The sequence below is a fragment of the Anguilla rostrata genome, chromosome 1 (genome assembly GCF_018555375.3).
Source record: "Anguilla rostrata isolate EN2019 chromosome 1, ASM1855537v3, whole genome shotgun sequence".
NCBI lineage: Eukaryota > Metazoa > Chordata > Actinopteri > Anguilliformes > Anguillidae > Anguilla > Anguilla rostrata.
Genome location: NC_057933.1, coordinates 73642335 through 73660097, shown reverse-complemented (window position 1 = coordinate 73660097; position 17763 = coordinate 73642335). Strand labels below are relative to the sequence as shown.

Here is a 17763-nt window from a genome sequence, read left to right as displayed (position 1 = left end):
GATTCGATTCTGCAGTCCAGTGAAAGAAATGTGAAATCATCCTCTTCCCTTTTAAGCATGTTTGTGACTCAATATTACAAGCTACAGTAGGTTTATATATCAAACCAGTGAATTACTTCATGAGGTTCACAAATGTGAAAACTGTGATAGAACCACAACATGCCATATAAATTGCAGTAATCCTTGGCTTGCCCTTGAAGGGTTCATGGGCTTTCGAACCAATTTGGAATAGCGCCAGCCATTGTAAACTGGCCAGTCATTGGAAAATACTGTATCTAGTATATCCTTCATTGCAAATAAAAATTATGGATCGATCCAAAATTTACACTAAAACTTAGATAAAAAAACATGAGTGAACTATCATTTGGTATGAATTCTGCTCTGTTTCTATGTTTTTATTAAAAGCTATAATTTCACTTCAGTGAAGGACGTTTCCAGTTAGATAGACAATGAGTGACAACTGGGTTTAAGTAAAGCTACAGCATACAAAGACCACATGTGTAGATCTACTGTTCACCCTCTCAGGTCATTTTAATAACCCACAGGGTTTTTTTTTGTTATCCTTAAACTATAGGTGGCAGTGTAGCGTAGTGTGTCAGGAACTGGGCTTGTAACCAAAAGGTCATAGGTTTGATTCCTGGGTAGGAACTGCCATTGTACCCTTGCGCAAGGTACTTAATTTGCATTGCTTCAGTATATATTCAGCTATATAAATGGATGCAATGGAAATCCTATGTAAAAAATCCTGTGTAAGTCACTCTGGATAAGAGCATCTCCTAAATGCCTGTAATGTAACTATATGATCATTTTTTGGTAAATGGTTTCCTTAAGTTTGTGAGATTCATTTGGTTGTCAAATGTTAATACAATAGCTGGTTACAGTTACAAAAGTACTTTTCTGTGAGGAAAATATGGGCAGAACAGTTCAGAAAGGCAAAACGATCATGAGGCAGCCAGCTGCCCAGATTGGACGCTATAGAGATACATCACAGAGATCAACTCTTTGAACCTAAGGGATCATTTTATGACCTGAGTTGCGTCATTCTTGGAAAGTACCAATACGTCAATAACGCACAGAAGTTTTTTCCACTTCTACTCCAGCTTATATCAATTTTCCACTGGCCCCAGAGATATTAACAGAGCTGAGGAAATCGAAAGTACACATGTTATGACAATGTTTGTTCAACCGCTCATGCATTAATAATGGAAGTGGTTCGTAATCTTACATTTACAGTAAGACAGACAAGTAAGCATGAAGTGATAGAAAAGGATAAAAATGAATTAATTTCCCGAATTGTGTTTAGCTCTTTAATATACCATAATACACTCTCAGAATAAAGGTACAAAAAAGTGTCTAGAAAGGTAGAAAGACTTGTCACTGGCCAGCGAAACATTATTTATTTGTATGCATTTTGCTTGTAAAAGGTACTCATTAGTACCTAAATATAACAATATTGTACTTTCAGGGTACATTTGGATTTTTCCCCCTTAAAGAACAAAAATGTACCACTCCGTTTCTAACAGTGTACAGAGAGAGTTGTGTGGACACACACACACACGGTTGTGTCGCTTGCCATGTTGAATGAATCTGTCTCCCGCCACTATGCTTCTGCCGCCTCCCACGAGCTTTCTTTTTTCTTTTCTAATCTAACATTATAATTCAGTTAGGGTGATTTCATTACGTGACCACCCACGAAGCCTCAGAGTACCGTGTAGCAGTTCTCCCAATAGACATCTGAGAAGTCTTCAAAATTACAATTTTCTATCCTACCGTTATCCTTTTTCCTACCGCCAAATTATAAAATGTGTAACTATTCATAAAATATTCAAAACAAAAAATGGTTATTGTTTTTAAAAAGATATTGATTTAGGAGCTAATGTATCCTGACTTGTTATTTTGCCGGAAACACGCATTGAAGCCAGGATAGCTATATTGTAGCGCCGTTTTTCTGATGGATTTGCCAAAACTCGTCCTTACCATGTGACAGGGGTCAAATTCACAAGCTCGACTTCACTGCGCTGGATGCACTGGGTAAGCTAAACGGCGGTCATCAATTAGCTATTTTTCTCTAGCCTTCTTATTGTTTGTATTGACCTATATTTATTCCAAATCTTAATACAACAGAGATAATGTGTCGCGGGGACAACGGCACAGTTTTTAAAAAGACAAAATTGATATTTAGTCGTTTTTTTACTTGAAAATGTCCCTTGATAGACTTCCCCCTTTTGTGAAGCCCTGCTCTGATGGCTAAGTTTCACTTCGAACTTGACTGTAGCTTGCTAGCCGCTAGTCATATAAAGACTGTATTAGTCGCTAGCTAGCAAAAATGAGCAAAACTGCTTCAGGCTTTAGGTTATGTATATGCAGTGTTTAAGTAGTTATACGCGTACTGTGTATGTCAACAGTCGGTTTTGGCTTCAATAGACCTACGATTAGCTAAGTTGGCAACGCTTCGTGGCCGCGAATAAAGAGGCCTAACTTGGAGTCCAGGGCCTGACTGAATGTATCGGTAACCCGCACCGCTAGCTAGCTAGCTGGCTCATGTGAAGTTAGCGACTTTGCTGCGGATGTAATGCTACTAATTCATGTAAGCTGTGGAATTGAGTGGGTTCTCTGTAACTTGCTCGTTTTTAAAAAAGTTACTTTGCTAATTATTGCCGAATACGAAATTTCTCCAGAAAAGAGCATTTTTATTATTTATTTACTGTATGGGCCATTGCATCTCCGCCCGACAGCTAACTAACCAGCCATTCGTTTTGGAACTTACTGCAAACAATATTGTCATTATGTTGTCTAAACTGAATTGTAAGCGGTGTTATAGTAATACAATAAAATGCTGTGGCATGGATGCGTAGCAAAATGCCGCTGTTTCTGACCATATATTACCATAATGAAAAATCTTGAGTATTTTACAGTCTCGTTGCTTAGCTAGAATGAGCGCTACACAATTGAACTATGCAAATCAGTAAACTACCTAGCGGCGTGAGGTAATTCTTGTAAATGTGGATAAAAAGTATTTTTTTGAAACCGGAATACACTTTCCATTCTGATTTAAATGCACGTTGCTTATGTTGACTGTTAAAATTCGTATTTTTTTCTTTCCGGCTATAGTAATGAACTTTTTTCTCTTGGATGTAATAGTGAGTGAGTGTACGCTGTGATCCTTCTCACTCACAATGGACCCAGACATTATTAAAATGGAGGAGGTGGCGATGGAGGAGGAGACGGCTCCTCCGACTGAGCTGGCCAACGATGGCCCTGCAGATCCCTACACCACTATCATAATCCAGGAGCCCCCCGCGACATCCGTCGTCCAACCTTGTAAGTTCTGATCTTTTGCCACCATCTTGTCACAGCCCCTTTTCCGATAACACCCTTCTGTTCGTGAAATTATATTTGGCTTAACTGTGTTGGTAAAGTTGTGTTGAATATATCATCAGAGGGTGTATTTACATCACAGACCGATAACAATAAACAAATTGACCTGTTTTTGAAGTCTGATACTAATCACCACTTAATGAAGGTGTATGTCAGCTGTCTACGCAATGATAAAGGAGGCAAAAACTTTTTTAAATGACAAAAGCAGTTTCAGCGTGCTAGAGGATCCACAGATGGCAGGTGGTCTTAACTTTTCAAACCTAGGCTACAGTTTTACTTGTATTATTACTATGAGATAAAGCTAAGACAATGTACAGAGGCATGGATTTAACAATACAGTGGTAGCATGAGGTAAGGAAGAAATTACTGGGTGAACCAGAGTGCATTGAAAACTTCCAAGATACAAATCCCCTGAGTCTTGATTCTGCATATGTGTGCCGAAACTACAATGTGAATTTTAGTTTTACATTAGTTCTTGGTCTTTAGCTGTGTCTTCGTATTCACTTGTGCCGCGGCCAGCGTGAAGGCACCTGTCTTCCAGCTTGTTTCCAGCCTTGTAGCTCCCATGGTTGGGTTTCACGTTAGCCTGCGCCCGCCTCTGCTTTCAGATCAGCACGAGAACCTGCAGTGTTTCCAGTGCTTCATCACCTTCTGCAACTCCAAAGCCAAGGAGAGGCACATGAAGAAGAGCCACCGTGAGGAGTACAAGCAGCAGCTCCAGCAGGTACTGCAGGAGAGTGGCACCTACGATGTTATGCATCCGCACATGTGCACACAATACAGTGTGTAATAATAATCATAAATTATTTATGCCGTGCATTTCATATTGTGGACTCAGAGCGTTTTCCTCATGACCCTAAACATAAGGATCATCATCTGGAATACGGTGTCCATGTAAACATGGTCACTGATGCTATCCACATCTGTCTCTCTGGATAAGGACATCTGCTACGTGATTGAAATGTAATGTAATGCATTGTAAATGCCTGTATCCGTGAAAACGGCTCGAAAACCAAATAGTCACCGTTCTACTGCAGTTGGTTTTCTCCCCAGAATCTTCCCAGTACTGATGTGTTACTGATCAAGTTGTGGAAAAGTATTTAATACTGGCTGCAGGTCCTCATGTTCAAATACACTCACCAGAATTCAGCCTTTCCTGCGTAATGTCACTGGTTTTTTTTCCACTGAGTGCAGGCTGTGCAATAGGTTGGAAACTGTATTTGAAAAGTGAGTAATGTCCGCTTGACCTTTTTAATAATTGCACCAGTTGTGTGTTATCAGAAGAGAACATGGTTATTTTATAGTAATGTGCTTGTGGAATAAGTGGCAGTGTGACTGGTCATATGACCGTCAAGTGGTTGCCCCGGGTGTCGTCCCTCATTAAAGTATGCAGTCTGTATGCTCACAGAAGAGCTCTGACTGTGTGATGTAATGCTGAACCACCTGGGTCGCCAGGACGATCTGGTCGGCTTTCTGGAACTTGTCTTGAGTTTCGGGGGACAAAAGGGCAAAAAAAATTTCCGCCATTCGTGTCACGTCGTTCCACCTGATGCGGCGTGATTGTCATTTTGTGCGTGGGCACGCTGCGCCAAGAAACCGAAATAAAACTTGAGCCGCGTTTACTTCTTGGATTTCAGACTTTTTTTTTTTGGTACAGTGTAACTGAATCCTTGTGAGTTGAACGCACCAGGTGGCTGTGATTGCTGTTGTCCTCTGACGCTCTTGTGTTCTGTTGCCGGGCAGTGCGACACGCTTTTCACCTGCTACGTGTGCGATCGCACCTTCCCGTCCTCCGAGGAGCTCACGCAACACCAGGCCTCCCATAACAAGGAGGACAAGCCCTTCAAGTGCCCCCACTGCCAGGAGAGCTTTCGCACCTTCTCCGAGGTGAGCCGGGCTTGGGGGAGGGGTGGGAGAGCGAGGGAGGGGCATACCATGACCACCTGTTTCCATGGTTTATGACTCTCTTCACACTACAGCCAGTTCAAACTGGTTCAAGCTGACTGCGGTGAAACACTGGCTACTTTCAAAAACCCAATGTGATGCGTTTCTTTTTTGTCTGTGCATTAAATTTTTTTTCGGGTGGCAGTGGAATATGATGGTTAGGAAATTGGGCTTATAACCTGGGGATTGCAGGTTCGATTCCAAGGGGGCACATTGGTAGTGTGCCCTTGAGGAAGGTACTTAAAAGATAACTTTGATTTTTTTTTTTGACCCATTTTTCATAGTTATAATTATTCTGTGATTATATTGTACATCAAACACTGGGATCAAGGGTCACTTTCTGTTAGTTATATACATTGATGATGGTGCCTAAGAGCTTATAAATGACACAGACATGAAAGGGATCATTATTTTCTGATGAAGCATGCCTAAAGCAGCACAACTTAAGTGCATGATTGGCATTATATAGACATGTTGTTCTAATGGTAGTGACTTTCAAATATTACTTTTGCCATCTTAAGCAGACAATGCAGACAGTTCCATATAACACGTTTGGTTCATTTATCTGTATTTTGTACTGGTAATGTAGCGGTCTTGCCTTGCTTTAGCACACCGTATAGCGCACCATAGTGTGACCGTGTGAGATGTGTATGAGCTCTGTGCATGCGTGCTCGTATTGATCTTCTATCGCTCGCTCCTGTCTTTGTCCTCTGCCGTCGCATAGCTGACGTCCCACCGGCGACAGGTGTGTCCCGAGAGGCAGTTTGTGTGCAAGGACTGCGGGGAGACCTTCCGGGGCCCCGCCCTGCTGCGCAGCCACCGCCTGATGCAGCACCCGCCGCGCCCCGAGCCCGAGCAGGAGGGGGCCGACGACGCGACCAAGACCCACCGCTGCGGCAAGTGCGGCAGGGGCTTCGAGACGGAGGCCGAGCTCCTGCAGCACCAGGAGAACCACGCCGGCGACCGCCACTGCAACGGCAGCGGCCCCGCCCCCGCCAAGAGGCGCGGCCGGCCCCCCAAGTCCGAGGAGGCTGTGGCGGCAGCGGCGGCGGACGGCGAGAAGAAAGGGAAGCGGAGGAAGAAGGGAGAGGGCGAGGGGGAGGGGGCGGAGGAGCCCGGGGTGAAAAACCACGCGGAGCCCGACGGTCCGGCGGAGGAGAAGGTCAAAGCCAAACGGGGCCGCCCCGCCAAATCCGCGCAGGAGCCCCAGGCCGAGCCGAGCCAGGACCAGCAGGCGGAGGAGAAGAAGCCGCCCGCCCGCCAGCACCCCTGCCCCGACTGCGAGCTCTCCTTCCCGGCGGCGGCCCAGCTCCGGGCCCACAAGAAGGAGAAGCACAGCCGGGCGGCGGCGCCGCCCCCGCCCCGCAAGGCCCACCCCTGCGGGGAGTGCGAGGAGAGCTTCGCCCGGCCCGAGCAGCTGGAGGCGCATGCGGCCCGCGCCCACTGCGCCGGGCGCCACTCCTGCCCCACCTGCGGCAAGAGCTTCGGCAGGGAGAGCAACCTGAAGGCGCACCGCCAGACACACGCCGAGGAGAGCGCCGCAGCCGAGGGCGGCAAGAGATAATTTCACCGGGGGGTTTTAATTCTGCGTATGGACAGGGGTTCAAAAAAAAAAAAAAGAAAAGAAAAAGGAAAAAAAAAAAAGAAAAGAACGGGGCAGCGGTTTGGGTTTCGGAGATAACTTACCCTTAGGTCGGTGTTCGGAAGAGATTGGTTGGGCTGTGCAGATGTTACAGAGCGATCCAGGATTTTGATGTACATCTAAAGAAGTTTTTTAAAGAGGGTTGGGACCTGATGTAGGTTTTTTTTTTTTTTAAAGGACTAAGGAAAGGGTTCTTAGACTTTTTTTTGGAGTGAGTTGGTCATTTGGAGTGGTTGTACTTGGATAAGATTGGTGGGTTAGGTTTCACCGTCGGCCTCAATTTGTGCCATTTTTGTAAGTGTTGGGGTGGGGTGTGCTTTTCAAAGTGACAAATTCAGTGACTGATGAATAGAACAAATTTCTAACAATGTAATTGGAAATGTAAATAAACACAGAGAAGCCTACTATGCCCATGTAGAGAGAGGGAGTTCAACATTTTTTTCATATTTTGGTTGATTTATATTTTTATTTTAATCATGATTATTGTGTGTGTGTGTTTTTTTTTGTTTTGTATTATTAGAGGTGTGTGTGTGGGTTAGGGGTAAATAGCTTCCAGATTTTATAATGCTTGGATCATTTAATTTTTTTTCCTTGCTTTTAAAATTTAAAAAATTGTATTTCACCATTTCTGTAGTAGGATGTCACAGGGGCCCTAAATACTTTCAGTCTGCAATGGAAATTACCATTTTTAAGCAAGATGGAGAGACCTGCTCTGTAAAATTAAGGTTGTGTTGGATTTGAAATGGTATTATGCTCCATGTGAGAAAATGTATATCCAGTAAATGTGTGATTCAGTGGGCTTAGTTTGAAGGAGAATTATGAATTTAAAAAAAGGATTGTAATATTTGAAAATTATTTAAATCTTTTTTTAAATGTCATTTTAAATTTTATGGACTATGGACTAATGTTTTTTTGAAGCCATTTTAATGGTCATTTGGTTGGACAGTTGGCCATTTTTTAATGATGGTCATTTTAATGGTCATTTGGTTTTGATGGGAAAAAATCTCATGTTTTACCTTTTCTTCCACATGGACTTGAAAATGCATTTTGCTTGCTATTCTGCATACTGGTGAGAACTGGACCATCGACATGGATTTTGCTTGTTAATTGCTGAGCCAAGACCTGTAATCAACTTCTCCCATCTACACACCTCTTGGAACTCTTTTTATTCCCCATCATTCCTATACAATGTCAATTTTCAAATGTTTAGAATGTTTTAAAGAACCATGTCAATGGGAGGAGTATAACACTGTCATCCGTTAGAACTCATTTTGGCTAAACCGAAGTATTTAATCGCAGGAAAGAAAAGCAAATAGTTTAAACAACCTGTCAGTTGAGTAAATCATGGTTCTTAATCTTTTTATCTTTGATTTTTAACACACCTGGCTGGCTGTATGCAAATTTTGTCTCCATTGTTGTAATTAAAGAAACTGGGCCCAGGGGCTGCTGCCGATTGGAATAATTTGTCACTGAACGAACTGTCTTCGTCACACTGACGATTGCGTAATTTCATGTGATTAAAATAGACGTTGTAGTAACTGTAAACGTTCGTGCATCACTCTGTTTTGCTAAAGAGATTAATAGAAAGAATAACAATATTCTGATAAGAAGGCAGGCGGCCAGCTGCCTGTTTTCTTGTTTATATCAATGCAATTATCGCTTGGCAACCGTTGGTACACAAATTACTATTTTAAAAAATAAAGAAAAGTATTCGTAAACGATTGATTCCATTAGGTAGCCGGACAAAGAAAAACTCAGACCATAATAGTTGATTGGCCAAGATTGTGTCTTAAAATTCTTCGACCATTATTGTTGGACAAATGCTTATCTGATACAGGTAACAACCTTCTTGCTTTGAAATCTTTCAACGTTAACTAGCTACTCAATTTAAGAGGTAGCTAGTTGTGCGTTTACTATCGTTGTTTGTTTTGAGCATGCTCGGTATTTTATCTGAATATTTTAAAGAGAGAAATAAATTTGTTTTTGGAACAACGAATGGGTGTCTACACGGGAACTGGAGTGACGGAGGAAGTCAGGAACCGTATATAGATAACACAGTGAGAAAGTAAGTTGGTCAGATGATCACATACACATTAAATTATTGTTAAAATATTTTTGGCTTCGCTGATTTTGATGAACGCTGTGAATTGGACCATTCTCCAAAAGCCACCCAAAAACAACAATTTAAGCTCAGTGCATGGTACTCTTGATGTGTAAAATAATACACCGTTGATAAGCGCTCCATGAAAATGGCGGGTTGGGATCTATCAAATTCAAAACGAATGCTTTAATTAAAATTCTAAACCAACAGAAAATGATCGTATGAATTATGATTTTGCTAGTTATGTTTTCCATTTACTTGAGCATGTATCTGCTTCTGATTTAAAGAACATCAGTTGCGAGTGCTCCCCAGTTGACAAACTGCACATTGCTTAATTAACTTTTAAGCAATGTGTACATTTCAAATTCACAATTGTTTACTCCATTATTTGATTTGTCATTTAAGTAATAAAGTTTGAAGTGTTAGATTGTCTCATGCTGGCTGAGCTGCATGAGACAAAATAAAAAATTTAAAAAGATCTATTGAGGGGAGAGAAATTTCACGCCTTGAAAAAGGTATTATGGGAAAGGTATCATGTCATGTCTTTTTTAGACAAATAAATAACATTGACATAAGTCCGTAAGTCAATCTAAACATGAACTTGGTGCTAAGCATTTCTGCTGTGCGTCCTGGTGGGCATGACACGCATACTACACTGTTGAAGTAACGGATGGATCAAGCTTTGTTTAGCTGGCGTGTTCATTCATACATAATGAATATTCAGGTCCAGACTATTTTAATTAATGAATGTAACTGTGCAATAGATATATCCTACACAGACACCAGAAATATTTTTAGTTGCTGTGTTGAATAGCTTGCCAGGTCATGTACAGCGCTGTGAATACCGTATTTCCCCCATTCCTGATTTCCTGTATTATTGCATATTTGTCACATTGAATGGTTTAAAATCTTTAGATAAAATGTAATATTAGACAAAAGGAAACTAAGTAAACACAAAATACATTTTTATCATTTTCATTTATTTAATGAAAAAAGTTGGCAAACACCCATGTGAAAACATAAGTGCCCCATTAAACCGAACTGGTTCCACCACCTTTAGCAGTAATGATTGCAGCCAAACACCTCCTATAATTTGATATCAGTCTTCAACATTGCTGTGTAACAGACTTTATTCTTAGACATAATGGGTCCCATGTCATCCAAAAAGTTATACTTTTGACTCATCTGGCCATAGAACATTATTGCAAAAGGCTTGGAGATCACTTCCTGGATGAGTTGCTGTTGTGCCCTTGGAGAATTTTTGGCACTTTGGCCATTCCAGGGAAGTTTCACCACTGTTCCAAGTATTCTCCATTTGGAGAATGGCTCTCACTAAGTCCCAGAGACTTAGAAAGGGCTTTGTAACCCTTTCCAGACTGATATATTTCAACTGTTTTTCTTTCCTGGATTTTCCTTTCCATCGTGGCATAGTGTGCTTGTAGAAACTTCACGATGACTACTTCACTCTGATGGTAAGTTTCCTGTGCCTAATTGCCATTACAACTGTGTTGTACTTGGTCACACCACTTAATTAATTTTCGGAATATGCGTCAAATTGGAATGTTTCAGCCTCAACAGAAGGGAGGAAGAAATTTTGATGTGAAGAATGCAGAGCTGATTGACTGGTGGGTCTGTAGTATGATGCAGCGCCCTGTATTAATCCCACCCAGTGTTTACACCATTCTCAGCGTCTGTGTCTCCCGTTCTCAGGACGCCATTGTCTTCCTCCCTGAGTCGACTGCTACATTACACCCCCAGGCCAAGGGATGCTCGTCTCCCAGCCAAGATCGAGAAAAGTACTGTCCACAGGTACTTACTGATTGATTTGATGAGCAAAGCTTATTTATTTAGTATCTTAATACAAGTAAATGGGCACAATGCTGGGTAGCTATCTGTGTTCTTTTTTCTTGGTAAATTGTATTCGTCCTAATACTGTAGCTTATTCTTCTGCCTAGTTTGGCTTTGCAGATGTTAGACCAGGATAGTGTTCATTGTTCTCGGCTAGAAATAGCTGTACAAAATAAGTAATTGTACCTTACTGAACCCGTGTTCGGCAGTTGTCTACGATCATGAAAATGCACTTTTTGTACGTCGCTTTGGATAAAAGCGTCTGCTAAATGAATGTAATGTAATAATGTAATGTAGTACAAGGAATGTTGTGGGGACAATAGATATTTAGCTTTGTTGAATGTTGTCCTCAAGTATTCAATCATCACAGAGGCCTGTATGTTGTTTTTGTGTGTTTAGGAATCGCAATGTAATTATATTCCTTTGGCTTCTGTTCTCCTTCTCTCTCTTTCCACCCCTCCTTTTCAGATGACTCCCCTGCCCCTGCTCTCTCAGAGCCACTGGGGTGTCCAGGTTTGCAGTGGTGCCAGCTCTGTGGCTGGAGGGAGAGACACCGGACACCTTGCTGTAGACAGTGCCCAGCGCCACAGGGTACCACGTCACTCCAAAAGTACTCCAAGCTACACTTCTGGGGCTGTATTCAACAGAGACTGACCCCTGCCCAGAACTAGTCTGAGCTCTCTGCTACCTCTTCTTTCATTCTCCTCCCTCTCCTTTTCTTTTTCATCTTCCTCCCATGAATCTCTCTCTCCCTCTCTGAATCCTACAGGAGCGTTATCTCATTCCCTTTTCGTTCACTCTTAATCTCTCCTCTGGCCCCCCAGAATGCCGAGCACCATCGCCTTTTTGAAATCATTCGGGGCAATTGCAGACAAGCGGGACTTTAAACCTCAAGTCTAAATCCCGAGACCACAGAACCACACGGCAACTGGAACAACTGCTGCTTATCTAGCGGATTAGGAGTTGCTGTCCCAGTTCTTATGCGCTTTTTCTTTGGTTTGCAGATTTAAACCTGGGGTTTAAATTCCTGCTGAACTGGTAGCAATTGCTGCAAATGTGTATATTCGCTATGCTCCATGGACAGCAAAACCAAGCTGGTTCCATGTTTGGCAAAGTGTTCACAGCGGTCAAAGACTGTGAAATGGATGTGAGGCCGATAGGACTGTGATCCCCCACCCCCGCTACACACACACACACACACACACACACAGACCCACATATACTGCCCACTCTGTATGTGTGAGTCCTGAAATATCCTCCCACAACAGGCCTCACACCTGTCTCGGAAGCTGCATCCTCTCTCGTTCGACGGACTATACTACCTCCCCCCATTGAGATAATGGCTGGTGCCCCAAACCAAGAAATTCCAGTCCTCCCACAAAGAACAAGAGGAAAAGTAGCTGGAATTCATGGGATGTGTGAATACTTGTCTGCGGGTAATTATCAACTAAAAAATGTATTTTTATTAGCGTGTACAGTTATGCCCTCTAATAAAATAAAAAAGGGCATCAGCATTAACTGGAGTGAGGGTTACATTTTCCTGCTCCTCCTCACAGAACAGTGGCAGTGTTTCATACTGTTGGCCAAAGCTCTGTTAGGACGCAACATAACAGAAGCACAAAATGGCTGTCGTGCTTTCCCCCTGACTCTTGATGATTTTGCCTGGGCGCTCCTTTTTCAGATAATTCACCTGCTCCTACTTCTCCCTCCTGTGCTGTCCCGGAGCAGACTGTAAGATTGGAGCTGGGGGGTCCAGGTTTGCAGTGGTGCCAGCTCTGTGGCTGGAGGGAGAGACACCAGACACCTTGCTGTAGACAGTGCCCAGCGCCACAGGGTACTCCCTCCCAAAATCTACTCTGAACTTCATGTCGCATATGCACAGTGCATCTTGTAGGATTATAAGTGCTGATCCAGGATCAGTCAGGCATCACGAGGTTAGGATGTCGACAAAGGAAACCTGATCCTAGAACGGTAGACATGCTCGTAGGTGCTTCCTGAAAACAGTCCCCGTTTTTCTCAACCTAACACTCTGCTCTGCTCCCTCCTTTGCCCCTGATTTTTGCTGTTTGGCCTCCCCTGTGAGTCTTTCCTCCTCATCTTCTTTCCATCCCTTCATCCTTTCATTCCTTCCCAAGTCTCCTCTTCTCTGCTCCTGAGTGCAGCTGTCACTACCTGCCCCCAACCCCCTCCTCCCCCCGACCCCATCCCCAAATGCAAAACTGCAAAGTAAAACACTGTACATGCTACATAGAACATGGCAAGCGCCATGTTAGGATAGCATCAGCAAAACAGAGACTAGCTTTGTCTTTTCAGACATAATGTCTTTCATCTGCTGTAGTCATGTTGACTGAAGTGCAAAGTAAGCCATTCCCCAGGTGACAGTAAAACAAATGGTGCCCTTACACTCAGTTTCTGAGGTACATTGCATTTTATAGTTTTCCCCTACATGGTTTATGGAATAACCTGGACACCTTGCCTGTGTGGGGTTTTTTGAAAATAATTAGCTGTCTGGAATTAGTCCCAAAATGAAAACTCACTCACTGGATTACAAGATATCATTATCTAATATTAGTGTGGTCTAACAAAAAAAGGAATTAACAATGTGGAGCAGCTAATAAAAAAAATATTCTCAGAATCTCTGTTAACTTTAATATGAAGTGTTACAATTTTGTATCATTTTCAGCTTGAATAGCTAGCATTGTAAAACAGCAGGACAGGACAAGAGTGTGCTTATCATTAGCAAAAATAATGTTCCTACTATGGCACAGCCACACAAGTAAATGGTATTGATTCTGCATATCTAAACTCAACTGTACCAAAGACTAGCTCAAAAATTGCTTCACACGAGTATGTTCATTTTTATTGGACATCAGTTAAAATGAACCTTAAGATAACTTCATGTGAATAAGCTGAAAAAATGCTAGGTTACTGCATGTTGGTTAGAAATAACTGAGCAACTACTCAATGCTGTTCGTCTATGCCCTCTCAAGCTGATGGCCAATCCCAGAGGTCTTGCCTTTTTCTGTGCAAATAATTCAATATATTCCTTCTAACGTAACTGCCGGTTTCCTAAATACAGCGAGTTCTGTCTTCCGACCAAAAGCAAAAATGGAAATAGCCTGGAGTTCCTTGGTTTCAGTCTATAGGCGTATAGCGACGGATTAATTAATGGATGAATTAATGAGATACGCTTATTTCATTATCGCTACATTACAGTTACTCGGCAGATGCGCTTTTCCAGGGAAATGTACAGTAGTTGAGAACCTCGGTGTTACTCTCGGGAATACGAAAAAGTGTAAGAATGCCCATTTATAATCAATGAGTATGTTAACCCGACAAACAACAATTTGTATTGTAACAGAAGTACTACTAGACAGAACACAGCTATGACTATAAAACTATCCAAAAGGAAATCCAATTTCCAATTTCAAATCTAATAATAAAATAGAAAAATATCAATAACTTTACATTGTTTCCTGTGTTCTCATATTTCCTGGTATGCTATGACAATGGTTATTATATAAAAATAGAAATAAAACTTCCCAGGGCATTGCACAAATGTGCAATCATCACTGAAGTTTCTGCTGTGAAACGCCGCTCGCTACTCTGAGTGCTGGAATGGAACTCAGAATCCTATGCTGTGCATTTGATAAACTGTATATTTTCTTTTTGGCTTCTGTTCTCCTTCTGTCTTTTTCCACTCCACCTTTTCAGATGATCCCCCTGCTCCTGGTCTCTCGGAGCCTCTGGGGGGTCCAGGTCTGCAGTGGTGCCAGCTCTGTGGCTGGAGGGAGAGACACCGGACACCTTGCTGTAGACAGTGCCCAGTGCCACAGGGTACCACGCCACTCCAAATCTACTCTGAATATAGATGTAGTATGAGTATTAATTGCATATCGCATAATCACACTATTTGTACTGAATTTCAAAACTGAATGAGCGTCAGGTTTTCATTTCAAAATGGCAACTCGCACAGTAAATCACTAGATAGTATCAGGAAATGTTACGGAATCATTAAATAATGACCACACTGACCTGAGCTATGAAACTCAGTAGGATTTGATTCTCTGTAGGATTCTCAAAAAGGGTTCTCAGTATGAGTATCGACTGCTTGCACACGCCTGCAGTGTACAGTACATTCCTGAGGCATGCATAAAACGTCTGATGAACAACTCAGTGCTCCAAGGTATTAATGACATGAGAAACATGCATTTGGTGGCCATGTTGGGTGCAGCCCTTGACCTCAGGCAATGGAAAATATTAAGTGCGCATTTGCAGACTATGATCAGGTATCCAGCAGAAATGCAGTAAATTTGGGAAAGAGTTTATGTGAGGAGGAACCCTAGAAAAATTCAAAATAAGTGGGACCAACATAACCTTAGATATTGTAGGAAAAAAATCACCGAAACTTACTGCTCCACTGTTTGTGAGCGACTGCATCAGGAATATCAAACGATATAATTTTATTGCAAAGAGATAGATTTTGTTGAGGTGTCCGGCAGCAACTCTGATTAAGTACGTGCAATGTCTGTGTGACCGGAAACGTCCTCCCCCACACAGGTCTGTGGCCACACCCTGGGGCTGCCTCTGTCCTCCACTGCACACAATGGCACTTCCCCAGTGAAATACATGACGGCATCACCAACTGGGAGAACCCATGTGTTGCACCGAAAACCGGAGAGAAGCTGACAAAACTCCTGGGTTATTGCAGAGACGAGTCTGCAGGTATACCATTAGTGCTGTTTTGAACTAAGTGAGCTTATGGTGTATGTGATTCAAGCGTACGGCACAACGCTGGATCATTTCTCCCCACTATTCTGTATACTAGAATGGCACGGAAACACATGTCGTAGAACACCTCAGAGAACGCTGTCAGTGTTTTGTACAGTTTGGCAGGCTGGGAGGCAGCGCAGTGTAATTGTTTGAGTTGTAACTCAAAGATTATGGGTTCAGTTCCCAGCTGGGATGCTGCTGCTGCTGCTGCTGCTGTGCCCTAGAGCAAGGTGCTTAATCTGAACTGCTTCTGTAAATATCCAGCTGTATAAAATGGATTGTGTGTTTTTCTTTAATGCAGTCTGCGTTAATGTCACTCTGGATGAAGCGTTTGCTGTAGTGTAGGCTAGCGTTCACTAATTTGTTCTGGGCTTTGTGGATATGATGTGATGAAATGGAAAGACAAAATGGCTCCAGTGCTTTCCTTTTGACTTCTCTCCTGTTTCTTTTCAGATGACACTCCCATTTGTCACCACCCTACGTCTGCCTCCTGTGCTCTCCCGGAGCAGACTGTAAGATTGGAGCTGGGGGGTCCAGGTCTGCAGTGGTGCCAGCTCTGTGGCTGGAGGGAGAGACACCGGACACCTTGCTGTAGACAGTGCCCAGCGCCACAGGGTACCACGCCACTCCAAAACTACTCTGAGCTCTTTGTTTCTCCACTCGCATGAAAACAAGCTGAATAAATTATGCGTCATACATAGTTATAGTTTACGTTTTCATAAGTCTCATGTTACATATGTACCTAAGCTAATATTATAAAATAATCTGATAAATATTTGTTAGCAACCTTGAATAGCTGGACTGGAACTACACAAGAGCATGATTATCAACAGACGAGTCACTTTTATTTAGGCTTTATATTATATTGAGTATATTAAATTGTGATATTTTACTCAACAAAAAAAAACCTTAGAAATAACTGCTGTCACAAATCATTCGACACAAGTATATACTCCTTTTCATTGAGGAATAAATTCATATCTGGATTTTAAATGATGTGAGCGCGTTCTAAAATGCAGGGTTCTCGCATGTGGGCCAACTGCCATGTTTGAACAATAGCGCTGATTAACTCTGCCATATGTACGTCACTTAAGCACCCGACTGCAGGCGTTAGACCCGGCCCCCACGTCTGAGACTCCTGTTCCATGGATCCAATGGTCCTTCCCTACTGACGCGACTGCTAACAGCTAGTGTCCAAAGACATGCCAGTCTGCCTGCCAAGAAGCCTCGAGGAACATGCAGGAATTTGCAGGTGTCATGGATATGCTCTTACTGCAGTGGCCACTGTTAGTGAAGTGGGCGGCAGTGTAGCATAGTGGGTAAGGAACTGGGCTTGTAACCCAAAGGGTCACAGGTTTGATTCCTGGGTAGGACGCTGTCCTTGTACCCTTGAGCAAGGTACTTAACCTGCATTGCATATCCAGCTGTATACATGGATGCAATGTAAATGCTGTGTAAAAGGTTGTGTAAGTCGGTCTGGATAAGAGCATCTGCTAAATGCCAGTAATGAAATGTTTGCTCACATACAGTATACCTACATATTCTCTCTCAGTTGAAGTTGTACTTGGAATACAGAATAAATTGGTTTATACTGCAAGTGCTTAATCTCTAGAGGTAAGGCACCACAGATGAGTGTGACCTCTCAATTGCCATACATAATACTGCAAAATTACACATTTCAGGCAACCTAGGGAATACACAGCCAAATGCCGGGTGACTTTGGTAAGCCACAAGAAAATGTTTGGGAAATATGCCAAATATAAGTTAAATTATTGTAATGCAGTGACGCTCTCAGTGCTTAGGACATCAGCGATTTTATTATGAATATCAAAATTCATTAAACTTCTCAACTCCAGTTCATCAGCAGAATACACAAATAGAGCATGCTGGTGATAATACTATGTGTGGTCTTTGAGTACCAGCTCCCAAAGTAAACTAAACCACCCCCAAGTTCAAACCAATAATGGCTGAGATATAGATCTAGCAAAGAAAAAAGGAATATAAGGGCAAAGAAAGGAGTGTGGCAAGGCCAATGGCATTCTCCTGCAATAGAAGAAAAAATACTGGCTTTCAGTGC

General features: G+C 42.5%; 1 protein-coding gene across 3 annotated transcripts; it reads left to right on the top strand.

Annotated features, from left to right (window-relative positions):
- Positions 1 to 1877: 1877 nt before the first annotated feature.
- On the top strand, positions 1878 to 8509 carry znf576.2 (zinc finger protein 576, tandem duplicate 2). Of its 3 annotated transcripts, none has more exons than XM_064299758.1 (5): positions 1878 to 2031; positions 3142 to 3321; positions 3987 to 4102; positions 5122 to 5265; positions 6047 to 8509. In XM_064299758.1, the coding sequence occupies exons 2-5, from the start codon at positions 3177 to 3179 to the stop codon at positions 6884 to 6886; spliced, it is 1245 nt and encodes a 414-aa protein (XP_064155828.1). In that variant the 5' UTR covers positions 1878 to 2031; positions 3142 to 3176; the 3' UTR covers positions 6887 to 8509. The 3 variants fall into 3 exon arrangements, with proteins under 3 accessions (XP_064155828.1, XP_064155843.1, XP_064155835.1); XM_064299773.1 differs by having other exon boundaries at positions 1932 to 2031; positions 3112 to 3321; XM_064299765.1 differs by lacking the exon at positions 1878 to 2031 and adding an exon at positions 2048 to 2587.
- Positions 8510 to 17763: the final 9254 nt, after the last annotated feature.